Raw genomic sequence first — 25155 nt, 5'->3', positions numbered from 1 at the left:
TGCACGTAGTATAACTGAGCAACTGGATCAAACATAGGAATTATTTATGGAGTTGCGTAGCTGCTGCAAGGGGTTCCCCAGCAAACTTAAACACAACTCTTTTAGAGTAAGTTTAGAGCAGAGTAGTAGGAAAAGATGCTCTAATTTCTCTCTGATCAGCCACTTGTCCTTGTCCTGCCTGTCCCACTGTGATGTGTCACTGCTGGCAGTAGGGTGGGGACATCCAGCTGCGTTGCTGAAATATCAGTGGAAAGAAATGAAACGCCTGAGTGATGAATGGTGATGAGGTGCCTGCATGAGTTTATTGGCAGTCCTGGGAATCAGATATCTGAGGTCCAACCAGCATGAAGATATGCCAGAAAATTGTGTATGATGAAGTACTTCAGTTTCTAGTTAATGTCATTTTCTAGTGGTTGGTTAATATAAATGAGCATTCAGTATTTGAGGTTGATATCGATACCTCATTCACTGGACAAGCACTGGAATTCATTCTCTGCTTCTTGTCATCATATAATACATCAGACTGGAGTTGTCTTGGAGCTTCTCCATAGGCTGCCTGCCTGATCTAAATCCCCTTTGTGTATGAAGTACCAGTCATGGCAACCATTAATGGCCTGTAATTTCTCATGTGGGTTATGCCCCAGATTCTTTCATATGAGTCTGAAATCTCCCTTTTTTTAGGAGGTGGTTGCTATGCTATATAGGCAATTACAGTATCAGTATCCTTTTTATAAACTTAATGAGAGTACAGATGCTGCCAGAATTTTTGATTCTGTTGCTATGGGTACTCTTACAAGCACTTCATCCTTTTTTTTTTGCTTTAAACATATCACTGTGATTTTTAAGTCACTAAAAAACCCCATTCATATTAATTTTTTTCTATAACCTAAATAAATGCTTTACTAATTTTACTCCAGATATTTTTGCTACGTGATCTTCTTCTACTTCTCTGCGCTTACTCTTATTGTCTCACCTCTTTTATAATTTCACTTCATACCCTATGAACTGCACTTTTAATTTTGTTTGCCTTCTGTTTTTCATGGTCTATAGAGCTTCAGCCTTTAGTATATAATTTTAATCTGTGTATGTGTGTGTGTTTATTTGTATGCCTGTATGTAACTTGTTCTTTGGAACACATGGGGACCATCACTTATCATATGTGCCTCTTGGAAAGGTAGCTAGAGATGCTCTTGCTCAGCTGTGGTTGTTCAGGCTGCACTGCTGGCTGCCTTCCTGTTCCCTCCTCATGCTCAGGAACATTACAGAAAAAATGAAGGAAGTCAAGTGGTTTTTATTGCTTTTCCCTAACAGTTTGATAGAACCCTTGTGGAATCCTTTTGCTTTCCCAGCAGCTAGGACTGTTATTTCTCCTCTGCCCTCAGAGGCACTGCTGGGAGAAAACAAATCTGTCAAATAAATAACTTAGGGAATGTAACTGGTTATCTTCCCTTTGAATGACCAGAGATGGCAATTTACTTTTTAGGCATTTCTCTGTGCCTTTAAGTAAAGGAATGCCAGAGCCTGCAATGATGTACACAGGATCAGGCAGCAGTGCTGGGTCTTGGTAAATGCAGGATGGCAGAAGACAAGCATTGATGTCCACTTGAGGTGCCAAAGGAGTTTGTTCCCGTTGAGGGGCAGGATGTCCTGTGGTCAGTGTTTTGCAGGAGGATGCCACTAAGTTTCTAAATCAGTATTCCATGCAAAGTAAAGAGCTCTGCTTATCCCCAGACTGCAGATACAAACTGAATTATCAAGTGGCAGCTCCAAAGAAAATTCTTTTTATGTGTTCCAATTAAGAACAGCTTTTTATGGAGTATGCAAAGTGTTGAAATTCATGATGAAGGAAGTTTTGCACTGTAGCTGATCTGTGGCGCTTTCTAAAAGCAGCACCAAGTGATTCTGATACAGTGTTGTGCACTATGATCTGATCTCTGGGAAAACAGTTGTTCCTGCTTCTGACATCTGGAAGATCTAAAGGCTTTGTCTTTAAAGGCAGCAATAGTTTAGCTTGGGGAAATGCAGCCTTCTGGCCTGGATGTCCACAATTTGTCTCTTCTCTAAACAAATACGTTACCTTATATTTATTGTTTCTAAATATCATCTCTTCAAACAGCAAAGAGAAATTTAATTTTCTTCAGATATTACTTTTTCTGCCATGTACTGTTTTTAACCCCACCATAACTTACATGTGTAAAAACCACGGGTTCCAACCCACAGGAGAGTTCATCTGACCCAGGATTTAGGAGACATAAAGAGGTTTACTCTGCCAGCTTTAGGCACACTTCTAATGTTACAGACAAGTTTTGTTTTAACCAGACTAGGAAGGCTTGGAGGATGATCAGATCAGTTGTCTGTATGATATGACAGAACTAACTATTTGCTGCCAAGTTCTTTTTGAACAGAAAGTAATTGGCATTTTGTTTTGGAATCTGAAATCCCACCTTGGGCATGAAGAGAAAAACTGAGCCTTTGCTCCCACTGTATGTGGGGTCATGCAGTTTCTGTCCTTCCCTTCACACCTGGCTGATCCTTCTGCAGGACCTGAGTTCTCATGCCTGTGCTTAAACCATCAACTTTCAAGTTTTAATGAGAAGATTCAGAGAAATTTTGGTTTAAAATCAAATTTTAAAAAGTCATAATTTTTTTCTAAAATAAACCCCCTGAAGTCGGAAAAATCATCCAAATACTTAATTAAATGACACTTATTGCTAAAGGGAATTATTTGATCACTAAAGAATACACAATTCTGTTAAGTTTTGCTTGAATTAGGATGTGGTTTTTTTTTTTCCTAGAGTCTTTAAATATTTTTCTGCCCACCTTAAGCACACACCAACAAACCAGAACCTCTTCATTTACATGACTCAGCTTTAAAGGGGAAAACATTGCAATTTTCACTTGTTGTAGGTGTGTATCTGGGGATTGTGTAATTTCGTGGCTTATATTCATAAATGTTATGAAACCCAAAAATGAACAGCACAGGGAAATTTATACATTTATATCCCTTCATACATAGTAAAAATTTATGTTGTTTGATAATCCACACTAGGAACGATTTGTTTAAGGTTTTAGGTGTGATTGCTAACAAAATGGAAACGAGTAGAGTTCAGACTCCAAATTCAAAGACAAGGCAATTCAGTTTTTTGTTTGGTGGGGTTTGTTTTTGTAGCTAGATCTCAACTTACCCAGTTTCAGAGTGACATTGCATTGAGGTTATAAGCTGTGCTGGGCTGTGATACAGACTCACTTGCATTTACGCTGTTAATCAGTTATGAAGTAATTCTTCCTGAGTTCTCTCTCGAGTAAGAGACTGTCAATACAAGAGTGTTAGGCCATGCCACTAATTTAATGGCCTTATTTTTAAATGCATTTAAATGCATTTATATGCGCTGACAGATTTGACTTTTCCCTATAACAGGAGCTTTTGGGAAAGCCAGAACCATGTACTGAGTCCATCCACCTTTGCCTTTGCCCTTGTTGACCTGGTGGAGGGGGTGTGGAGCTGTTGGGGCTCAGTTCCCCAGAACATCAACAAATGTGTGTCAAGTAGAAACAACTGTGATTTACAACCATTATTTATGCATTCTTTGCAGACGAGCAACCCTGTCAAATGTTGTGCTAAGATGTGATAACCTTCTGTCCCCTTTATCACGTGTGTTGCTCTCCTCCTTTCCCAGGTGATGACATTTCCTTAGGAGACATGGATGACCTTTTGAAGCGCCCTCCAACCCGCGTGGGCAGACGCCCCAGTTCTGTCGACACGGTCGCGACAGAGCCCTGGCTGCGACCAGGAACTTCCGACACGCTCCGGAGATTGATGGCTGAGCAGGCAAACCCCGCCAAGCTGTCTCCGGAGAAGACGCTCCCGCTGGGTTGGCAGGGCCTCTCCACCGCGCACGGCTGACTCGGCCTGTGGGAACCAGCACCGTCCAGCACTACCGCACTTTCCAGGGTCTCCTGGAGGGAGAGTTCTCTTCCGTGTACATAGTGTGGAGTTGTGTGTGTGTGTGTAATTTAAAATAGCAATAATAAAGATTCAGACACTGCAGTGTAATGGAGATGTAGCACAGGGATGTTTTCTATTCCATGCCGTGGGAAGTGGAGGAATAGCTTGGCAGCTTTTGCACTTTTTATACAATTTGGTTTCGGCCTCAGAGCTGAAACACAAATACAGTGTGGGGTGTGTGTGAATTTGGTATGAAATCAAAGTTATTTTTTAGCTTTATAGTCAAACTCCAAAACTGTCTGGAGCTAGAGTAATCCAAGAGCAGAGGGGAATTAGGTTTTTACCAAAAGTGTGAGTAACTTGGAGAAGGACCCTTGCTTTTCATACATTGTGCATGGAACAGCAGCGAACATTTCAATGAAAAATAATATTAGCAATGTGTCGTATGTTCCCTAACTTGTTACGTGCTGAAAATACAGAAATTGTTGCAAATATTTATGTTTCTGATTGAAAGAAGAGTTAAAATAAAGTATTTTGTTACTAAAATTATTTTTGTTACAAAAAAAATGTGAAAGCAGACTTCAATTTTCTTAATTTATCATTAGGTTCCTCTTACATTTACTTACGAACAAACTAGAATGTTAAGGCTGTCTTGAAAGAAACAGGAAAACACATGGAAGATGTGTTGATTAAAAGCACAGAGCTTTAACAAGGACACGTAGATGGAAGTAAGATTTTAGGAGTTCAGCGAACTGAAACAATAAGGTGAAATAATGGTAAGGCTGCAACTTTCCTCTTGGTTAGGAAATTCCCACCCAGGTGCCCCAGCTTAACCAGTGTAGGGGGAGAAAACCACTGATGAAAACAGCACACTTGTAAAACTATCTTTATTTTTACTAAAATGCCACTTTAAAGCTTTTGTAAACCCGCTTGAGGGCCACAGCAGTTCCATGATGACAGCAGGCAGCTCTTGCTGACAGAGACATCCTGCAACCTTGTGTTGTGCTTCGCTTCTTCATGGGTTTAGCATCCCAGAGAGGATTTATCAGATCTGGCTAATTCTTACCCCGAATCTCTGGCTCAGCAGTGAGAAGGCTCACGATGTTCAGCGGTGTGGGTGTGACAGAAATGGTCACTCACACAGGGGCTTTACTGTAATCCGAGATCTGCGCTGGAGCACAGGACAGGTTGCACGGCTGCTGCGTTCTGAACTTCCTAGAGGCAGGAAGCACAAAAGAATTTCAAGCAGCTGAGGTGAAAATGTTCTATAATAACTTACCTCCCACCCCAGCACCTCTCGTGCTGAATTCCACCTTGTGCATTTTATACTTCTCTTGGTCACCCGGCAGCCTTGCCATTGGTTTTGATGCCTGATGGCTCTTTCCAGTTGCTTCACCACTTGAACTTTGTGATACATAAACTGTACTAACTGCAGGTTACATACAGAACTTGTCTTCTTCCTCATTTAGGTGCTTACATAGTTTAATTATTCCTTATTCCCTTAAATTTAATTGAAGTTTTATCCCCAACAGACGCATAAAGTCAATGTTACGCTATGAAACCACCTCATTTCACTGCGGGAAGTTTTGTAAATGCCACAGACCACCACAGGCCAGCATTCCTTTCCTCCAGTTCAAGCCAGGACACAGCCCAGCCCCTCGTTGTTTCCTTCACTGCTCCTGTGGCCTAAAACCAGTGAACTTACTTTAACCTCACTGTTCAACAGCTTTTAGCACCATGAATTACACTCTTTCTCACAGCCCTCTTGGGCACCCGGGCTGCTACTCAGGATACTCTGGGTCCATCAGCTTTCTCTGCATCTCCACAGCTCAGCTGTCAAAGGCCCTTCTGCCTTCCTAAATTTTTTAAACTTTTTATCATGACAGCCTTACCTGCAAAATAAATGTACCTGCACAGTGGTTTAAGGTTTAAACACTGCACAACAAACTGAAAAAGTAAAATAGAGCCCAAGAGGGAAGGCTGTACAATTACAATTAATTAAAATAGCCTCAAATCCCCCCTTCTGACATCGGTAAATGCAATTTAGCAAATCAAAGGTCATGGAAGTTAATTCCCATCTCTGGGTTTTCTAGAGCTTTTTTATCAAACTGCTTACGTTTTTGGAACATGCAGTGAGGGGCAACCGGAGAGTCATTCCTCTGCAAGAGAGGGGAGGCTCCCTCACACACCTCCTCAGTCTTCAGACTGCTCTCCAGTGCTTGCCAGGCACTTTGCAGGAACACACAGGAGAACAATCCAATTCCACTTTTACTCACCAAATCAGAGATGCTGACAAAGCTCTGAGCTGGCTGATGTGTTCCAAGTCAGCAGGCAGCAGAACACCCAGCCTTTGCCTCCCAACCACCCTTTCTCCTTTGTCAGTTTGGTGTTTATATTTTAATCCCCAGAAAACAATGCCCAGGATTTGAGTTTCTATCTGTGCAGCACTAGAGGATTCATTTGACACTTTTATTCTCCTCCTCCTCCCTGCCCTTTTTTTTTTTTCTAATTTACCATTCTTTTTACCCAGTATTTGTCTCTTAACAGTGAGAAAACACATCATAGTAAACTAAAGGGCACGCACCTTTCTGCCTCCAGGAGGTCATGGTTTGCCCCTTTGAAACAGAGGCATGAGAGGCAAAGCAAACTAAAACTGTGGATTAGACTGGTTTTGATTGCACTGATGAAAGAGTTCAAAAACTTTATTGACCTATAACCTGATTAGAATATGCCAGATGAGAACCAAATATTGTACAGAAAGTTGTACAGAATTTTTTTTTACATAGAAAACTTTACATATCTGTACCATATACATTTTGTCCATCTGAAAAAAATTTCTACATCCATTGTAATACAGAATGCTTGACAATCTCGTCTGTTAACCATCAGAGCACAATTCACAGTATGAATACATTTCCAATAAATTTAACCATCCCCAAACCATGCCAGATTTGTTACTTGAATATATTCAACATTAAATTCTGTACATAAGAGTGAAATCTACATCAAACAAAAAACATCTGACAGCAGACACAACCTAGACTTGTTTGCAGTGATTCAAGTTCCAGTCCTTGAAGGATCATCATTTCAATGGCTCGTTATATTTAAAAGCCCTAAAACAAGTATATTACAGGTAGTTATGTCAGTCGTGATATTTCTACCGCTGTTCTTGACAAAAGTCGGCAACACTAACTTCTGGGCTACAATGAAACAAAGCAAAACAAAACAGCAAAAAAAGAGGAAGAAAAATCACAACCCCCAAAAAAAACCAACCAAAAAAACAAACCCCCAAACCAAACCCAAACTTCTAGTGCATTTGGTAAACGAGTAAGAGTTATGGGCTTTCAGCAAATCAATATTACAGAAATAAAACAATTCGGGAAGAACTGTATAGTGTTAAAGAGTTTATATTACAGACCTGCATCTCTGTACATTTTCACAGAAGGATGATTACCAATGTCTCAGACAGCCTGAGTGTGCAAAAATCTTAGAATAAGAATATCAGACATAGTTGCTAAATATCTTTTACCATGAACAATAATCTCCATTTTCTTTTCACTATAAACATTTTATCCTTCAAAATACAGCTCTCCTGAGTTGTACTTCTCGCAGAAGCTCAAACCTTTACATATATATGTTTCTTTGGGTACACTTTACTTTCACACCCGCCATAAACATCTGTTGCTATACTGTTGTCTAGGACAGTAAAGGATACTGCAGCCCATGCTGACAAGGGGACTGTGCTAAAAACTGGCTTTGTGCTCAGCACGAGCCAGGAAAGAGAAACCGGTAGAGATAATCCATCAGGAAATAAAGGGACTGGAGTGTTGCAAGCCTTAATTACAGTTGTAAGCGTCTGTACCGTTAACCCTTGGATACATGTTGCCATACAAAGAAATCATTTTTATGGATATCCAGACAGAATGGCTCAGCTACCTGGTCCTTTTATTTAGCTGAGGAATATAAACTTTTAAACAGTGTCACTATCTGCTACTGCTTGCTTATTCCAGACTCTTGTTCTGGTGGTTGGGATATTTGGAAAACCACACCAATCCGCAGGAAAAACCTCCGTAAAACAGCTCGAAGCTCGGGAATAAGGTCAAACTGCATGATTTCACACAACAGAGGATAGTAGAACGATGCATGGGCTTTGAACTGCAGAGAAAACAAACAGAAGAAATTACTCTATTATACATCAATACACCTCAGAAAGCACATTGCAGGATATGAATTCTAAATACTTCCCCAAATCATGGTGAGAAACCCACAAAGCGACAAGCAGAAACATCTTTATAACCCAAGTCAGCAGTGCTAGAAGGCGGCAATGACAGCTATGACGTACTCTGACAGATGCTCACTAGCTACACGCAGCTCCTTACTAATGCTTATTCCCCACAAGGAAATATTTTTCTATTATCAGTTTTTTATTGTAGTTGGTCCCTTTCACTTAAGTATTTCAGCCAAATTTTGTTAGAAACAGAGAGAGATCCAAATATGGATTTATTTACTGCAGAATTGCTTTGGAGAAGGTCAAGGTGATGTACATGTAGCACTGGAGGCAGAAAACAGGAGTTAATTCTTTGAATAAAATATCATCACTAATCCTATTCTTCAGCAGGAGAGGGGTAAAAGCAACTTAACACGCAGTTCTAAAGGATTCCAGCATCTTTCAACTTCTCTCAGACACATTTTATTTTATCACTCACTGCACCTTCACACTGAATTATTACTGTCAGCATCTGTCAAATGCAGTTTGAATGTACATTCCCTCAACAAAGGAGTGTCTACAGAGCAGCAGGAGCTTTTAAAGTCAAGTCTGTAACTGTGTGAAGAGCTGGCCTAGAACTACTTCTTACCTGTAAATGTTATCTGAAACACCATTACAAACAGTTACTTACCCTTTCATCACTTATCTTCAGGACTTTAGTTAAAAATAAGAGTAAAAGATTAGTCCAGGCTTCCCGATGACTTTCTGATGTCAGAGTCAGGAAATAACTAAGAGCCTCACTGCAGACACTAGAGAGAACACAAACAAAAATTAGTAACTCGTATTTCATTCTAAGCTCTACTGCACAGAAGGAGCTTTGGCTTTGCAACACATGGCAGTAGAGCCCTGGTGCAGAACAGCATCGTTTTATGAAAGTCACTCTAAGCCTGATTAGTGAGAGAAGGCAGTGATTTTGCTCAACTTAAACCCAAAGTCCTAGTACTTCAGCAAAAAATAAGCTGACAAAACATTATTATGCTGTTTGTGCATGTATTTGAAGTGCATCAAGTGTTCTCTGAGAGGTATTAAAATTGCACATGACAAACGCTATGTAGACTTCAAGAACATATCTCATGCTCATGTAACCAGGTAGTTTTTAGTTCTGCTTCCTGGTCTGTGAACCTTAAAGTCTTAGCCTTAAGTGTTACTGTCATAGTTTTAAACCCTCTCTTATTCCAACACTTGCTTGAAAAACTCTGTAAATAAAAAACATTCAGGTGAATCTTAGTATTCACAGTGATGAATAATCAAAAAGCCAGAAGCCTCTCTCTGTGTGTAACACAAAGCTGCTGAATCCCAGTGTGTATTTCTGCAGATGAGAACAGGGTCAATTCCGTAAAATACCTGAGGTTACTGAAAGAAAAAAAAGTTTAAGTGACAGTTGCCTTCCTTTTTAAAGAGAAGCTGTAGCAAGCTCCCACCTACCCACATCATTACAAAAAAAGGTGACAAAACCTTTGTTCTCTCCTGCAATATATGTAATGAGAGCAAAAAGCACAGACAGCATCAGTAGCTGGAGGCACAGCACCCTCCACAGCACACAAAACTCTTTAGTGTTAGCTATGACCACCACAGCACACATTAGCTCTAGGAAATTTACCTCAAACAGAGAAGGTGTATCCTTTTAAATAAAAAAAACTCCTTTAACATCAGAAACAACATCAACAGGATGGACCTACACGGACCAGCTACATGGACCTTACTTTAGTAGTCTTTGCTGGACTTCCTCCCACGCACTGGTCCGGCTTTCGTCCATGTACATACGGAACAGGATGCGCAACCCACAGGCCAGGCTGCTCGTCTCCTGCTTCAGGAGATTGGGCTTTGATTTGCCTTTGAAACCTAGAGAAATTCCAAGCATCCATTTAGATTTTTGGCACAACTGACGTTCTCCCTAACAGTCCCCCACTTCTTCTAAGCATTTTCGGCACGCAGACAGTCGGAAGAATGACTCTGGGTAATTAATTTCTCATGACATTAAGTACAGTGGAGCACTGCTACAAATGAGCCTACTTATATATGCCACAATTGTGTTTGGCACCCATTTTTACATAAGCTTCCAATTAGCTGTGAAACCTGTGTTTATGCCTGCAGCTTCCAAGCATGTGACTCACATTGGCAGCTGTAACTCAGTGAAACCTTAAATTTTAGGAAACCAGGAAGATATTTGCACCTGCACAGATGAGCTCTCCTCCCCTTAAGAACCCCAGGGTCATAAAGCTAAAGCCTGATAATCAGTTTTTACATTCAGCATCTAAGGAGTTTTGACCTTCAGAGCACAGCAGCACCCTGTCACCAAGTATTTCCCCAAGATGACTGACTCACCTGCTTTCCAGAGAGCAGTTCTCTGCTCATTGTTTGAATTAAATGCTTTAGCAAATCTGTGAGATTCCAGCAGACAATCCAGAAGTTTGAAAAGCTGCTGAGATGTGAGAAAACGATACATCCCTTGATCTTGTGTATCCACGTGGACATCAAAGTCTACAGCATCTCTCTATTTAAAAAAAGACAAAACCCAAGGATTTCAAGTAAAAATTCACAGCTTTGTTAAGCAAGTTCCTGTAATAAATCAATCCTACCCTGCTGCCCTGGCACAGCAAAAGCAATTTAATGCAAGTTGAAGAAGATCTCCACAGTCCGATGGAAGTTCTCAAATGCATCTAAAAACTGTAAATTAGCAGATGTTATAGGACTTTATGAAACTTTATCCACTAGAGGAAAAGCTGTAAAGAAGAGAGATACCTATCAGTTCTACTTACCTGTGCTGCTGCTAGATTCTCTGCATCCTCTTTTTTGCTAGTTGCTGGGAAGAACACAATGTTGTCGATTGTTTGAATGAGTTCCAGCTGTACAACACACTTGATCAAAAGAGCAGCAAATAACTTCTGTTCTGGGAATTCTTGAAAGAAAGAGAAAACTACTTGTTAACTAGGGAACTGCAATACTATTTTCTTTTTTTGAGCTATTTTGAGGGTCAGTTGAAGAACAGTTTAACTTCAAGCACATTCATAAAACAAACCTGGAATCCACCAGTCTCGAATTACTAAAACCAAGACTTACGATCACATTAACAACTGGCTCATCTTAAAAAACTATTTCCTGAAGTCATCTGTGATGTACTGGACAAATATTCAATGTTACCTAAAAATCACCAAAATGATTGACTTGGATCTTAATATCAGTGCAATAGCAAGAACCTGAGGCTGTCACAGGCAGGAGGCTCCGGACAGTACTGGTGTTGTGGTTTGTCTGCACTTGTGGGAAGTACTAACACCACCACAGTCATGAGCATTTAAGCACTAACACATAACTTTGCACAAGTATCTCAAGGGTTTCATATATTCTCTTCAAATCATAGATAGGATTTTACTGCTACATTCTACAGCAGTATTTTCAGCTACAGCTTCTGTTGCATTTTGCACTGAAAGATCTTTGCTCCTAAGCCAAAAAAAAATTATTACTCATTTACATAGCATTGTAAGGAAAACACTGCTTTTAATATTTTGCTTTGGGTAAAAAGCCAGCAAGTTAGCAGTTGAACTCTTGATTTTTAAAACACACGTCAAAAGTGTGGGCCCAAAGCAATCCAACAGATTTTTGAAACACTACATGAAGACAAAAACGCAAACAAATGTTTTCTTCTCGCCATGTTTCTAAAGTTATAGCTGGGGCTACAACTACAGATATCAAACATCTGCTAAATACTACTCTGAAGAGAGATAAAACGCCAAGTAATTACAAAGCACGCACTTGGTGTTGGTCTGGTTTTACTTGTTTCTTCACCTACTGTGGCCCCCATGCTGGGTTGATATGGGCGTCCATCTGAAGGTCTGGGCTGAATGGAATCATGAATATCTACTGACTTCTGTGAGACTGTATCCTGAAAGCAAAGCCAAGAAAAAGAAATTAACTTACAAAAAATTTCAGCAAGCAATTGTCAATAGTGCTCTGCTCTTCACAGCTTAAGACATTTGTTGTTTCAATACTGCACTTTTATTCACTTTAGTCATATTTGATATTATCATTCATGAAAGACCCATGAAAAAGATGACATAATAAGAAAGAGTTGAAAATTTAACAAGCAACAAATACTTAATTACACAAAAAAGTTAATGTATTCTGCAGATAGGTTTTCGTATTCCACTCAACCATTTAGTGTGTCAGCCAACAGTTTGGCTTTTACCAGGTGAAGTGTATGAGCTTTACTGCAAGGTTACCCTGTTCTGCAGTGAAAAAAACGCTCAAGACCTTGTGGAAGAAACTGTTTTCCTTTTTAACTGGTGAAAATGTGAATGCACAGCTCTTAAATGACAAGTCCAAGCACCAAGCCTGACAGAGTTGAAGAAGCATTTGGATGATACTCTCATGCACATGGTGTGACTCTTGGTGATGGTCCTGTGCAGGGCCAGGAGTTAGACTTGATGATCACTGTGGGTCCCTTCCAACTGTGAGATATCTATATATATAGATTTAGATATATGTATAGAATAATGTCCCACTCAACAACCCAGCATTTCTATTGGCACTTGTTCCGTAAGCACCACTGAAGACTACACATTAATACCCTTGATTGTGCTGTTAGCAAGACTTAAAACTACACATACAGTTCCTATAAAGAATGTATCAACTTCTTATACCAGTAAAACCCAAGGATTTCATCTCTGAAATATACTTATACTATATACTTATACTAAGTATAAATATATATTTTAATAAGTATCATGTCTATACATAGCAAAACACTCCATCATATTTGAACTACCTAAAGAAAAATGAGATTAAAATATCTAAAGCCTGCAAAAAATCTATCCTACCAAAAAGATCCAAAATATTTCTCCTTTCATACTATTTATAAGTTCTGTTAATTTTGAAGTTGCAAAGTGTTTTTTTACACTGAATACGAAAAAAATTTTTGAAAATATTCCCGTTAAAATATTTCAAAGAGAAAAGATCCTTCAATTTACTTAAGACTAAGACATTTAATATATCTTGCCATATATGCATATATGCATATATCTTGCAAGATATATTTAATATATCTTGCCATATATGCATGTTACTATTGACATAAATGGATCAAAACCGTAGCCAATGTTTAGATCAAATATTTTACACATCAAACCACTATAAATGAGACATAATTAATACAGCATGAATGTACAATACCCATATAATGAGAACTGGCCATCACAAACATTCACACTCTTTTTCAAGTAAATTATGGTAACACTCCATAAATATAAATGGAGGGAGTCAGTCTCTCTTGGTAGATCTCATTTGGGACCATTATCCTTGAACAACTGTTATCAAATGCTTCATTAATCTATGAAGAACTTTATGCAGCAATCTTGTGGGAATTTCAAAAGACAAGCTAATTCTCATCACTAATAAAGCAGCAATAGGGCTGTCAACTTGTAGGTAAATCCAAATTAGACCCCAGTTTATTCAATCAGTGCTAAGCAACCTCATGGTTATACAGATCTCCTATTTTAAACACTGATGTTTAAGTTCTTATTACCAGAGAAAATCTGACGGAAAAAAAGTAGTCAATCTGTCATTCTATCCTCCTTTAGCATTTTCTTATCTTGCCAATATATCAAAATGAAAAAAAACCATGACCCAAAACAGGAAACAACTCAAAGTCTAAATACAGTATTATAGAAACCTATGAGACACAGAACATTAACTAAAACAAACACAAGTAACTACCTAAAGCCAACTTCTTGAAGCGATATATACTGCAAACAAATATGTACTTCTTTATCAATTTATTCTTTGCTATTCTAAAGCACTAAATAGAACTCTACCTGGAAAAAAAGTTTTCAAGTAAATCAAAATTGAAAAACGTCTTTAAACCAAGTATATTTTTCACTTATTCTTCATCACAATTGTACCCAGCTCTTGCAATCTTAAAATATTTATTTCAGTAGCTTACCAGTTTTTCTTTTGCATCAGAGGGAGAGCCAGAGCCAAACTCTCCTCCAACAGGTCTCCAAGTCAGCAGCCTTTAAAACACAAAACCAATACCAAATTTTCTAAGTTTGAAATACAAATCAGAACCAACACTCTAAAAAGTCCACTTCGACACGTTGAGGGTTTTGTTTCCATTAATTTAATTAATGGAAGCTAAACATAAAAAAAATATGATATAGATACATCCATAAATTAATAAATTCATTTCAGTTCTAAGTACACATATTGAAAAATATAAGTACTGTGGTTTTTGAACTTCAGTGTTTCTGCAAGCTATTTTGGGTGGACAACTGGCTTACACAGAGCTGAATTAATTTTTCTTAGAAATATTGGATTTGGTTTAAGGCAGTGTTCTAGTGCCATTAGTGGGCTCTGTTCTCCCACACTGCTTAAAGCTTTACCTCAAAATAAGGAATTAATCTACCCCAGAACAAATCTGCATGAATATTTGGAGATGTTTTGCATCCTCTGTTTAGGGTATGTTCCAGCACTGTGTTTATATTTTCACTGAGGATTCATTGCTGTTACATGGTATCAAGTCACTGACAACACTGATCGTTCCCTGCTGATTTCCTATACACGTTGCTGTCTTGAAAATCTTCACCTCAAGCACTAAAAAATTTCTACATTGATTGTCACTTATTGAGGCTGTCTGTGCTCACCAAGAATTGAGGGAAACTGGATTAAATAACTTAAGTGGTCCCATTATCTCTCTTTCTATCAAATCTATTGCTACAAAGTAAGATTAAAGTTATTTGTCATCATTAAGATCTCAAACTATTTAGTTTCAGTCTGTGTGAGGCAACGCATGATGGACATTTGCATCTGCACATCCTAAAGGAGAGCCTTTCCTCACTGTGCTAAGGTTCCTAAATTAATGTATCACTGATCTCCAGACAACTAAAGATCAGATAACTAGAAAGACAAACTGGAGATAAGGAAATATAAAATCTTGAGGCATGTAATGAGACAACAAATAAAGTAGAACAGAGAACTGAATTGATTCTTGAAAGCTACAAGGACACAAATTGAGGTCTTGGAATAATGAGCCATTATGAGCCAGTAGAGGCCAGACCATCATAATCTGTGCAAGGAACCAATTCTAACTCCTGAATTTCTGAAGGACAAGAAGGCATTCAGGATGGCTGTCTCAGCACTAGCAAGCCAAGATATGCTCTCATTAAGCTTCAGAAAATTTTGATCAACAAGATCTAGAAACAGAACTTGAACAAAAAGAAAAATAAAAGAAACTATCAAAATAACCCAACAAACTACAGGTTGGATGAGCAAACAGTGAGGTGGATGAAAAACTGGCTGAACAGCCTAGCAGCCTAGAAGATGGTGACGAGGGGCATAAAATCTAGTTGGAGTCCAGTGGTACATCCCAGGGAGCAACACCGGGTCCAATTCTGTTCAACATCTTAGTGAATGATCTGGATGATGGGGAAGAGTGGACTCTTAGCAAGTTTGCTGAAGAAACAAAAGTAAGAGGAGTGGCTGATATACCAGAGGGTCATGATGCATCCAGACGGACCTGAACAGGCTGGAGAAATGGGCTGATGGGAACCTTGTGCAGTTCAACAAGGGTGAAATGCAAAGTTCTTCAGCTGGGGAGGAACAACCCCACGCACCAGGACACGCTGGGGGCTGCCCAACTGGAAAGCAGCTCAACAGAGAAGGCCCTGGGGATCCTGGTGGACATCAAGTTGGACATGAGTTAGCAGTGTGCCCTTGCTGCAAAGAAAGCAAACGGTATCCTGGGCTACATGAGGAGAGGAAGGGGATCCTGCCGCTCTGCTCAGCACCATGTCCAGTCCTGGGATCCCAATATGAGACACATGGACCTACTGGAGAGGGCCTGGAAAAAGGCCACAAAGGTGATGAAGGGACTGGAGTATGTCTCCTATGAGGAAAGGTTGAGAGAGCTGGGACTGTCCAGGCTGGAGAAGAGGGGCATCTCATCAACATATATAAATACCTGAAAGGACAGAGCAAAGAAGACAGAGCCAAGCTTTTTCCAGTGATTTGCAGTGCCAGGACCAGAGGCAATGATACAAACTGAAACTCAGAAGGTTCCCTATAAATATCAGGGAACACTTTTTCACTGTGATGGTGACCAAGCACTGGCACAGGTTGCCAAAAATGGCTGTGGAGCTTCCCTTCTTGGAGATATTCAAAAGCCAGAATATGATCCTGGAAAAACTGCTCTGGGTGGCCATGCCTGAGCACAGGGGTTGGATCAGACAACCTCCAGAGTCCCTTCCAACTAAAGCCATTCTGTGTCATTCTGTATTAGTATCTTCAGCTATCAACACCTCAGCGGTTCTGCAGAAGCTTGGCAGCAGTACAGTTTGTGGTTTTCTAGTGAGTGATCCTTGCTGAAATTGGTAGCTGAGTAAATATTCTACCACATTTTCAAAACAAGGAAATAATATGATCATCTCTCCTTGCAAGAAAGTAACTTGCCAAGAACCAGCAGAGGCTGATACTGCAACTAAGAACTCCCACAGCCAATGTTGCAGCTCTTAAATTGAGCAAGTTAGCTACACAATACTTGGAAGATGTTTTATATGAATGATAATAAAGAACATATGTAACCCTATCTGATCACAGTAATGAGAACCTCTGCCAGAAGATACTTTACACTCCAGAAATTCCTGGCATCTATTTCAAGACAATTAGCAATTAAAGCACTTGCCGAGAAAGTTTTCAAATATACCACTGTGCAACTTCTCTTCTTCAATTCAACATCAGCTATTGTGTTACTTCCACATATGGGTAAACAAAGGTAAAAGCATCATTTGCCTTCTTCTCTAAGTACTGAGGCAGCCTGCACAAAAAGCTGGGTATTAAAACTGCATCGTTAAAAAAAAAATAATAAAAAATTAAGGCTGGGAGGGCAGGAAAAGATCTGTTGCAAAAATAAGGCTAATAGAGGGGCTAGGAAATACAAATATGGGACATCAGCCAAACCAGGAGTCACAGAAAAAGAACTAGATCCCATAAAAAGAGAGGAGAATAAAAAGGAAGTATCCTCCTAGGACTCAGAAACAGAAGTAAAAAAAGATGAGTACAAAGTCTCCATTAAAATTATGAATACCTGCATATTGTTATTATAATTTTTTCTTACCCATCTAAAAAGCTTCAGTTTTATTTAAATGTGGTTGAAGTGAAAAGAGTGTTTTGAGCAGTTTTTAGTCACCCAACAACCGTTGGTCTACCTTCACCACGGAAAAGGAGATGAATTACATATTCTCCAGGTATTAGTCTCATATAAAATACAAGTAAGATTTACTTTACCCTGCAAAAGCTGGGAACCTCCAAGAAATAAAGAAGGAATAATATAACGAAGTTCTCAAAAAAAGGCACAGAAAGATGAAAAAAAGGAGATGGGAAGACTGGAAATCTATGGAAGGAGTTGCATATTCTCCTAGGAAAAATAAAACTATTTGAAAAGCAGAAGTGCCATAATCAAAGGGAATAATGCACATATTTCAAATCAGATATAACTGAAGGCAACAAGAATATTTTGAATGTGTCTAAATATTAAGATATCCAAAATGCTGCTGCAGAAAGGTTTCTAATATCCAACTATAAGAACAACCCAGAAACCTAAGTTTTGATCATGTGCTGAAATCAAAGCAAATATTCTGCTAGTGAGTATTTACTTCAAAATCTTTTCAAGTATGGGACATAGCAATTTAGGGCTAATTCAACTGGACTTTTATATCCAGAGATTTGGTTTCAAATTTTATTTTTGGCAGTTACCAAAATGCAGAAAAAATATCTTGCTAGCTCCCGAGTGTTTCAGCTTTATTTCAGTATTATTTGTGGATGGAATTAATTCATACCTACTCACATAAAAAAAGTAGATGAGGTAGTGACAGATTTTATATGTTAATGAATGAATCTGTTTAGGATTTTTTTCTAGTAATGAAGCTCTCTTTGAGTGCTATCTGATACACAACCCTAAAATTAAGGAAAGACTGATAGAAGGCGGTTCCTTTTGCTTCAGTCACTTCAAGCCTGAACTAGGTCCCAGAAGAAAACGCTATGAACTAGCTGACAGACACAGAACAAATAATAACATCAGATTTGAAAACAAGCAGTGTTTCATCTCCGTGTTGGTAGCACAGGGGGGAAAAACCCCTCAACTTTGGCATAATGCTGGACGTGATTTTTTGTTACTCTGCCCTCTGATGTGCATGTGTAACATAATCCTCTGAACGGTGAAGCCTTGTTCCACAAAGCTTCACATCAAGTTACAACACAAAGGGAAAGACAGTTACTAATTATGCAAGATCATTTTCATAAAAAGATTAAGATTCACAGAGACATATGGTGGAAGTTAACCATCAGCCACTTAGAGATCTGTAAGACTTGAAGCATTTTAGTATTTTGTGGATGTAAGACTTGATATGCATGCAGGTAACCAGAGAACTAAGCCAGAGCTCAAACACCGAGGAAACTTTAATTCAAAACCAGAAATGCCACAAGGAACTGTGAGAATTCACAGCCCAGTGGGAAATGCACACACGGAGCAGGTCTCCTGCCTCACCTATCGAAGGCCTGATGCATGTGCACATGCCCACTAGGCTGCTCTTGTACCGTTTTTACTTTCTCTTCTTATCTCCCTTCCCCCAAGTCTGTGGGAAAGAAAGCTTTGAAGTTTTACACAACCTGCAGCTATCTTCCCTGATAGAAACTTCATCTGTTTCAGCAAGAACAGCCCGAGGGAAAGACAGAATGTTACAGTTCCCACACTACTTCTCCTAGACTTAAACCTTCCAGGTGCAGAACGTCTCTTGAGTGAAGAAAATCCTCAAACAGCTCACCCTTCCTCCTCAGCCAAAAATCTTCTGTTTGTCATCCCTGCCTCCCCACAGCGGAGAAAGCTTCACATGTAATTCCAAACAGCAAAGTCTGCCTATCAACAGCATTATTATATTACAAAAAAGATAATAATCAATAAAAATCAGACAGTACTTCTCCAAAAATCTGACGTTGTCAAATTGAATCAAGTTATACTGTGAGGGTGGTTGGTTTTTCTGCTCATCTCCTATACAGTATTTTAGGTTTTAACAGTTTACCATTTATAGCATAAAAGTATACCTAGTGCCTAACTTATCATTATGTTTAAAGAAAGTCTGTTTCTCTTTAGTCCACACAAAACAGCTTTTTGTTCACCCCACCTATGAGATATCTGAGAGTTTGAAATCAGTAAGTCATTTAGTTGAACTATTTTAGCAAATACAAATATTAACAGTTGTCTTACGCATGAGGGATTGTAGTTTTGAAAATATCCAGCATGCAAGTGCAAGTTTTGTCCCAGATTTCTAGGGTAAACTTTTCACCATTTAGGATGACAACATTCTCCAAACAGTTTGTACCAGATCGTGCCAGTTGTTCATTGTCTGTAAGAGACAAACAGTGTATTTGTTTATTCACATTCAACACAGTAAAATGTTAACATTGTTTTAACATAATCTGGTACAGTCCTACCTTGCTGCACACACCAGTACAGCTGTGCAAATATATCATCCAAAAGAACATCACTGAGTACTTCTAAATACTGTGTGAATACATCACATATTGCATAAAGTGCATGGTTACAAGTAGTTGTCATCCATTCTGCTTTCTAGGAGTGGAAAAAAAAAGAAGAGTTACAACTTTTAAGGTGACACTTTAGGATACATATAGACGGATACATGTATTTACTAAATTTGAATTGCTTACTAGCTAAATGCAATTTGTTTCTGTATCTCAAAACCCTCAAAACTTGGAGGCCCAACTTTTGCTTTGCTAAGTAGCGTGTTTTAAAAAACTACAGAAACAGACAAACAACTGTCTCAGTGTCTAATACTATCTCAATGATTTACCACCACATCAAAGCTGTGTTTAAGTATTTTCCAGAGAATAAAAACTTGGAAAGTGAGGCATGCCCCTCCATAAACAGCTAGACAAGGCTTTCCAAACAATCAAAAATTTTGGTTAAACTAATATTAATAATTTACACATAATTTATATCTTTAGGTCCATTTCTGTTCAATTCTTTGTCAGAACAGTACCTTGTTCTGGTTTGGCAGGTCAAAACCTAGATGGCTGGTCAAAAGAGTGAAAGCACATTGCTGTTTGGGGGGGATTTTCTGTTTGGTTTTGGGTTGATTATGGCTTTTTTTTCCCCTTCTCTTTTTTTTTCCCCCCCTTAGGTACCAAAAAATTTTTGAACTAGTAGAACTTATTTCTTCTAATTGTGACTTCACTGCTGATTACAAGCCTCACTTCATTGAGCATGTTGTGTGTCTCAAATTCCAGACATCACGTGTAAGAGCTACAGTTCTTGTAACACTACATGTATTTCATTTTATGCTATTCCTCTGTTGTTCGTAATGTAAACTACTAGGCCTTTCACACACATTAAAAAAATAAGAAAAGTGACAATACCTGCCAACAGAATGCCATTAAAACAAAATAAAGCTACTAAAATCATACAGGTCAACCACGTGAGTTTTGAGGTTTGCCTTACATCACTTGATAAATCCATATTACAGCTTTTCTGCTGTAAATATAGTTCTCATGTAAACTACATTTTCCCACTTTTTTCACCTCAGTCTGCTGTTCTGGCAGTTTCATGTTGTCAAATATCCTGAAGACAATTCGAAACAAATCTTGCCACCAGTGTTTTTCGTAAGTATGGCCGTATGTCTTCATTATTTCAAACATTACTGTTAAGCCCCTGAAATGAAGAAAGAAAAACATATACTAAGAGTTACAGAACGACAACGTGTGTGAGACCAAACATGTCCAGCTGCAGCAACAATAACAAACTCAAATACTGTTGAAAACATTATACCTGGATCTGGCACACTAGTACACAAAAATTAAGTGGAAAATCAGCTTGTAAAAAAAGCACTTTATAGTCACAGGCAACAGTCAGAGAACTGTGGTAATTTAAAACTGAAGTAGGAAAACAACCTCATTACCAGGGATAACAAGAACAAACAAACATATATTTCCAGGAAGGAACAAGTATTAACCTTTACCAGCTATAAGGGGAGTCCATATGCACAGCTCACATGTAGATGTGCGTATTTAGAGTTATTTGTATACAACCTCTTTATATTTTGCATCTGAACTGCAATTGAACATACTTTATAAGGGAAAAGCCATATTCAAGGAAAATAATCAAGTTTCACATGAGATCAGAGTACAGCTTTGATTTTTCAACTGTTTCTGCAATCTTCAATCCGCGAATGAATCTGGTATAAACCCAGTTTTAAAATCCCCAAAGTAAGTATGATGGGCAAGACACACAACACAATCACAACTACTTAACTTCATTATTGATCATAACAGAAAAAAAGAATGTTGTATGTAAAGAACACAGACTAAATGTCTGCATTCGAGCATCCATTTAAAAGGTGTTTAGTGTTTCCACAGTGATGTCATCCAAATTTAAATATGTACATCATTTTATGATGGTTACATTTAGTAGAAGAGTTGCTTTTATCTTGGAAGTGTAAAATAAGCCTTTTAAAATCTGAATTACAAATACTGATTGTTACCTGGTTCTTACATCTAATTTGCATCTATTGATGATACAGGACAATTCGAAGAGAATTGGGAACCACCCTCGCACCCACACTCTGTCTTCAGGAGCTACATTCATATCATCACTTGTGTATTCCTTGAATGCCTTTAGAAGAAAACACAGGGTTATAGAGAGTCATAGGAGTTAGATTCTTCAAAATAAAACACAATCTGGACTGCAAATAACAACCTCTGCTGTACTAGTATTACATCCTGATACTTCAGGTGAGCTGGCAATCAAAATAATACTGAGAAGGCAAAGTATTTTTCAAAGTACTCCTTAGTATATTATGAAGTCTAAACTTATAAAAATAAAAAGATTATCCAATTTGATCATCAGTTTTTGCTTATAGTTCAGTGTGAGTCTCTTGCTGTCATTTTCATAGACACCACTGAGAGTGAGGATGTATCATAATATTTTAAGGATATCAAGCATTTTTGCTTATGCCGTTACCCATTCTTCACAACATTTCTCAGCAGAGAGAGATCCTGAGGTATGCTGATTTCCAGCAGCTCTCAGGAATGCCAGTCATCAGCTGAACAGGGTGCATAGGGGTGGGCAAAGGGGAATGAAAGAAGAAAAAGAAATTGCTGATCCTTTCAAAGCCGGTGGCATTTTATACTCCCATTGTTTCTGAATAAAGTATATTTCTCATTAATCCATGAAACTTGAAGGGAAGCCAATAAGTTCAGCGCATGTATTTTTTCTTTACAAATGCACTATTGATTAAAACATTTAAAATTTAGCTAATGCAGAATATACCTGAGGTCTGTCAGATACGTATTTCGCACAGTGGCGGATGAGGCGGATCGCTTCCATACTGGTATCTGGAAATGCTGCATTGCAGGCAAATTCAGACAAGCACTTTACTGCATCCTGGAAAGAATCTATGGTTGCTGGGAAGTGTTTTTCAAACACGATTGCTGAGAGAAAAGTGTGAACAGAAGAAAAAAAAAAAGTGTCACGCTTTGAAATCTATTAATTCTAATATGAACTGACTGTAACAGAAGCCATGAGAGACCAGTCCATCAATTGGTGCTGTCAAATGCCTGAGTAGTAAGAAAAACTGAAGGAAAACACCAGAAGAATGGTCTAACAACAACAACAACAAAAATCACCTAGAGGGCATCCCATTTTGACAGTAAATAAGTCTTTAAAATAAGATAGCATCTAGACTAAAGAAAGGAAATTTAACAGTTAAGCAAGACCAGAGCAATAGGTTTACTGTTTAACACTGGTTTGTGTGACCAGAGCTTAAGAGGGCTACATGAAGCATGGATTTACATCTATTAATGGACTTTCCCCTCTGCAGCATGTTGCCTCGTTTTTAAATAGTTACTTTTCAGGATAAAAAAATGCTTCATCAAAGCTGAAAAAATTTTAGAAACTTGCAGAGGTTGAGACAGAATGAAGAGATCCCTTATGGTCCTTAAAGCCTGAGATCTAGATTAGAGTGGGAGGAAAAAAAAAATTAAAATCATCATAGTGCCACCTAGCTCAGCACTTTCTCTTAAACAGGGCCATGTACAAGCACAATTCGGAAACATGGAAAAAGACAGACAAACAACATAATACTAAAATGACTACTCTTCTTTTTTTCCTGGGGGAGAAAAAACATAACATTCTTCACTTAAATGAAAATCTACACACTAGGTAGAATTATCCAAGGTCTGGCTTGTTTTATTACAGAATGAGACAAACATTTTTTTTTAAAAGGCATAAAGACAGACAGATAACTATCATCTTCTTGAATGACTTTCGTAAGTATTTTCCCAGAGGACTGGTTGAAAAGTGTAGATTGGTTTTAAGACATGAAGCAGGCTTTGCTATGCAGACTGTGGAGTCAACAGACAAACAAAGCTTTTCAGGCTCTGGAGTGACACGCACTTCCCTGACGTCTGAATATCGTTCATACTCACTGACAATGTGCCCTGTAGTCTGGAATGCCAGTTCCACTATACTTTCATCCTGATCTGAGGCTGCCAGATGAAATACTGAAAAAATGTTCTTCCAGCCAGAACGAATGTTAGCAGCCTGCGAATTTACCATCTGTGCAATGCACCGTACAACCATGTCTCGAATAGTAGGAGACCTAAATTAAGATAATAAATAATATATTTTTAAACTACTTTACATAATCAATTAGAATAGTATAATTTTCCAACAATTGATTTTACAAAAGTCATTTGAAACATTAATTGCAAAAGTTGATGCTTGCAATCCCAGGCAATTCAGTTAATTGCATGTTATTACCTATTTCTCTTCATGATATGTTCAAATGGTCTTAGGAAGTCCTTCTGGAATCGGAAATTAGCAAGTTCTCCTTTTTCCAAGAACTTCATTGACAATTGCCTTAATGAGTCTACTGCAAAAATAGCTACATCTTCATTGGGATTGCAGCCAACCTGAGAAGGTAGAATAGAAATGCATGGTAAGCTTGCACCAGAATTCTTACCGATTCAGCATGAGCCGCCTATGCAGTTGATAATGGAGAACTAAACAGCGCTGGAAAATTAACAAAAACACACAGCAGCCAATTCCATAAACCACACTGTTAATGGAATTCAATAATCCCTAACCAGTTCGAGCTATTTTATACATTAATTAACCTGGAATTTAAAACTTTCTAAAAATAAGCAAGCTGTCTACAAAGACTTCAACTGCTGTATTAAAAATGCAAACAAACATTCACCTGATAAGCAGTCCATTTACACTTGAACAGAAAACATCACCTTATCCCAAGCTTCATAAAACACCCACAAAACTTTTAACACAAAACTAATGGCAGCCAGTTCTAGACCCAGGTCATGATAAATTAAAATGTATACTTGTGCTTTTACATTTATTATGTAAAAGGCCTTCTCATGGGCCTTTTCAGCTTTACAATTTTTGTTGGTTTAAGGTACTTACACAGAAGGACAATAAAACCAGTACAGTTCAGACAAATACGTGCTTTTCCAACAAACCTCTAAATAAAATTAATTTGGATCAATAACTGGAGTATGCAGTAGAATCATTAACAGGGATACCTTATTAAAATGATCGCCAATAACTTCCCAGATCCTAGACCACTGTAACCTTATCCGTCCCATGTTGTAGTAAGAAATCTCCACTATCTTCTGCAGACTAAACATTCGAGGGTGGGTAGCAGACAGCAGCTCATCCATAGATACAGCACAAAGCCAGCGAACAAAATCCACTGTTAAACAACCACAGATTTTAATGCAATATTTTTCCAAGGTTTAGTTTACAGGGGTGGGTGGGGAAGAGATAAAACCTACCAATAGCATTTCCATCCAACCTCGTAGATCCCGTAAATATTCTGCAAAATGCAGTTAAAGACATTGTTACAATTTCTTAAAAAAAAAAAAAAAAAAA

At 38.4% G+C, this 25155-nt stretch overlaps 2 protein-coding genes across 10 annotated transcripts in view; one reads left to right on the top strand and one right to left on the bottom strand.

Moving 5' to 3' along the window:
• CSPP1 (centrosome and spindle pole associated protein 1) overlaps positions 1 to 4371 on the top strand; it is a 65858-nt gene extending 61487 nt beyond the window's left edge. For all 9 annotated transcript variants that reach the window (XM_027906532.1, XM_027906530.1, XM_027906533.1 and 6 more), the window contains one exon: positions 3678 to 4371. In XM_027906532.1, coding sequence (XP_027762333.1) covers positions 3678 to 3904 — 227 coding nt within the window. In that variant the 3' untranslated portion in view covers positions 3905 to 4371. The remainder of the gene's footprint in view (positions 1 to 3677) is intronic.
• A 2871-nt stretch (positions 4372 to 7242) lies between these two features.
• ARFGEF1 (ADP ribosylation factor guanine nucleotide exchange factor 1) overlaps positions 7243 to 25155 on the bottom strand; it is a gene marked incomplete at its 5' end in the record, with an annotated part of 33597 nt that continues 15684 nt past the window's right edge. The window contains 16 exons of the mRNA XM_027906535.1: positions 7243 to 8101; positions 8845 to 8962; positions 9917 to 10055; positions 10539 to 10707; positions 10973 to 11112; positions 11964 to 12093; positions 14149 to 14218; positions 19462 to 19600; positions 19689 to 19824; positions 20793 to 20922; positions 21752 to 21882; positions 22540 to 22700; positions 23697 to 23869; positions 24031 to 24182; positions 24807 to 24976; positions 25059 to 25099. Of these exons, the coding sequence (XP_027762336.1) occupies positions 7937 to 8101; positions 8845 to 8962; positions 9917 to 10055; positions 10539 to 10707; positions 10973 to 11112; positions 11964 to 12093; positions 14149 to 14218; positions 19462 to 19600; positions 19689 to 19824; positions 20793 to 20922; positions 21752 to 21882; positions 22540 to 22700; positions 23697 to 23869; positions 24031 to 24182; positions 24807 to 24976; positions 25059 to 25099 (2164 nt within the window). The remainder of the gene's footprint in view (positions 8102 to 8844; positions 8963 to 9916; positions 10056 to 10538; positions 10708 to 10972; positions 11113 to 11963; positions 12094 to 14148; positions 14219 to 19461; positions 19601 to 19688; positions 19825 to 20792; positions 20923 to 21751; positions 21883 to 22539; positions 22701 to 23696; positions 23870 to 24030; positions 24183 to 24806; positions 24977 to 25058; positions 25100 to 25155) is intronic.

Source organism: Empidonax traillii, unplaced genomic scaffold (assembly GCF_003031625.1).
Source record: "Empidonax traillii isolate 1590-97213 ecotype Southwest subspecies unplaced genomic scaffold, ASM303162v1 scaffold1313:size132312, whole genome shotgun sequence".
Lineage (NCBI taxonomy): Eukaryota > Metazoa > Chordata > Aves > Passeriformes > Tyrannidae > Empidonax > Empidonax traillii.
This window is presented reverse-complemented; position numbering and strand designations above follow the sequence as displayed.